The sequence below is a fragment of the Nothobranchius furzeri genome, chromosome 15, assembly GCF_043380555.1.
Source record: "Nothobranchius furzeri strain GRZ-AD chromosome 15, NfurGRZ-RIMD1, whole genome shotgun sequence".
NCBI lineage: Eukaryota > Metazoa > Chordata > Actinopteri > Cyprinodontiformes > Nothobranchiidae > Nothobranchius > Nothobranchius furzeri.
In genome coordinates this window covers 56457485-56459810 of record NC_091755.1, presented here as the reverse complement: position 1 = coordinate 56459810, position 2326 = coordinate 56457485, and the positions used below count along the sequence as shown (strand labels likewise).

General features: G+C 43.1%; 1 protein-coding gene across 1 annotated transcript in view; it reads right to left on the bottom strand.

Annotated features, from left to right (window-relative positions):
• Window positions 1-1331: 1331 nt before the first annotated feature.
• LOC129164686 (meiotic recombination protein SPO11) overlaps window positions 1332-2326 on the bottom strand; it is a 12673-nt gene continuing 11678 nt past the window's right edge. The window contains 1 exon segment of the mRNA XM_054745562.2: window positions 1332-1466. Coding sequence (XP_054601537.2) covers window positions 1347-1466 — 120 coding nt within the window. The 3' untranslated portion in view covers window positions 1332-1346.

Below are 2326 nucleotides of genomic sequence, written 5' to 3'. Positions count from 1 at the left end.
GATGTGTGGAACGTTGTAATGGAAGCTAGATGTTGTAAAACCTTCTAGGTGTCTGAGAGAATTGGTAGTCTGGGTTGTAAAATAAATCTGGCTGTTTGTTTACCTAGAGATTTATTTATAAAAAATATCCGACGCAATCTGTGTCGAGTCTACGCACCCTTTTGTGTGCAGATTCTCGTGCAATCCAGGGGGTCAAGACGAGGTCGTGCTGGTCACTTCCGGTGGAGTGGACCTCTGATATCAGGAACCCATAGATTAGCTCCGATAGGACCCGTCTAGTCTGATGTCTCTACAGGTGACGGCAGGAAGCTGGAATGTTTGTTTGCGTCTAAGTCTGTTTGTTTGGCTCTTAGAAGAGCCGTTTGTCTGATATCAGCTGCAGCGTTACAGACAGGGGCGCCTCCAGAAAATTTTGATAGCGGTGGCCAGATGGGGCCAAAGAAATTTGTGGGGTGGCACACCAAATTGGTCTTTGAATTTAGTCTGTGTCAATGTGCTGCCCTGCACCTTTATTTGTTTTTATTAAAATAACAGTACGTATCCAAAACGTTGAACTTAAATTTTACAAACAAAAACATTTGATTTAAACATCTTGTTCCTTCAACACATATGATTATTCCAACTTATGAGCTGTAAAGTTATTTATAATTCAGGATGACTTCCTCAGAGTGAAAATGCAGGAGTCTGCATGAGGCCTTGGGTGAGAATGTTCTGTCTTCTTGTACGAAAACAAGAACGGAGCAGAACTTTCTGGATTTGGAGGCCAGACAGATGGTTTTCGTGTCTGCAAATGATGGTTATTTCCTTTTCAATTAGATGGTGAATAACTGACCACATGGTACATTACATTTAACCCCAGTAAAACAACCACTAGCCTGATCTTCATGTAGTTACTTAAACGTAGATTAACCCAAAACTCCTCAGACTAAACCTGTATTCACGGGTCAAAAAACAAACTAAAGTGGGTTTATTTTTATTCTTCACCTGGTCCCAACTCTGAATATCAATTCTGATAAAGTAAAGCAAGCTATGAGAAGTAAAGAAAAAGAAAAAATGGTACGAATGAGAAACATGTTCAAGGGGAGTGGGATGAAGCCCTCGCTTATAAATCCCTCTCCTTATTTATTTAATAGTCTCCAGATTAATCAAAATGTGTTCACCAGTGACCCCGGAAGAGGAAGCAAACTTTAAATATCCTGACAAGGCTCTTATTGTGATAATGGAAAAGTGGACACAGATCAAGAATCCACACAACCACCGATAATCATTTTCAGCCTCAGCAGATCCATGCAGAAGTAGAACCCGAGTCAGACCTTCTCTAGCTCTTCCACCAGGGCGCAGCATCTTCACACCCAGCCTCCATAGCGGAGCTTATTAGGGAGGTAGATGTTGGTGAAGAAGTCAGGAGCTATGGAGGCCAGGGACTGGATTTCAGCCTTCACCTGACTCTGCTGCATCAGCTCCATCTACAGAAGCAAAAGAGCAGCTTCAGGGGTGGGTGGGAGTCAAACCCTCGTATCTGCTGTTTAGTCATCTGGTACGTTTATAAACTCCGCTAAAGAAGACCGTGTAAACACAATAAAGAACTATGATATAAATATTAGACAAGAAAAGAACCTTCCAGAGCTTTTATTCTGAGGTCCCTTCATGTTGGCATTCAAACAAACTGACAGCCGCACATTCTGAGACAAAGGTTTAACCAGCACCTTCATCATTTCTGCCATCTACTCTAGCTAGTCACATGGTGGTTCAGGCTAACTGCACTCGTTTAATAGCAGCAGTCACTATGTGAACGCATCATGGATGTGAAGCACCATTTGTATTTGAATATAAAATAGCAACAGGATGTCGTCACGTTTGACAATTTATTTGATTGACAATCATCCCTGAAAGAGAGGATCACTGATATCAAACAGTCCAGCAGAAACCTCAGAGGCAAACACCACCAGGTCAAATTTGAAGCTAAATGCAAACCGATCAGCTCTTTGATAATCAGAAGTCTTCTTCCACAGAAGGAATTAACATTAGCAATAGCAGGTGTTATGGCCACCAGCCTGGCATCTTCAGGTGTTTTATCCCAGGTGAGGGTCATCAGAGGGATTCAGGTCAGCTGTGCTCCTCAGCAGCCTGGAAGAGAGGAGGAGGGGCGGTGTCAGGCTGATCACCAGGGCTGGATGATCCTGGCTCCTGCATCCAAATGGCCAGGCTGGTGCCCATAACACAGGTATTCCTTTAAAAGTACCCGTAAGACCTGATTGAAATGCCTCGTCTGTCCCTTAGCGACGACTGTTGAAGACAAAAATGCTAAACCTGTGCTTACAACAGA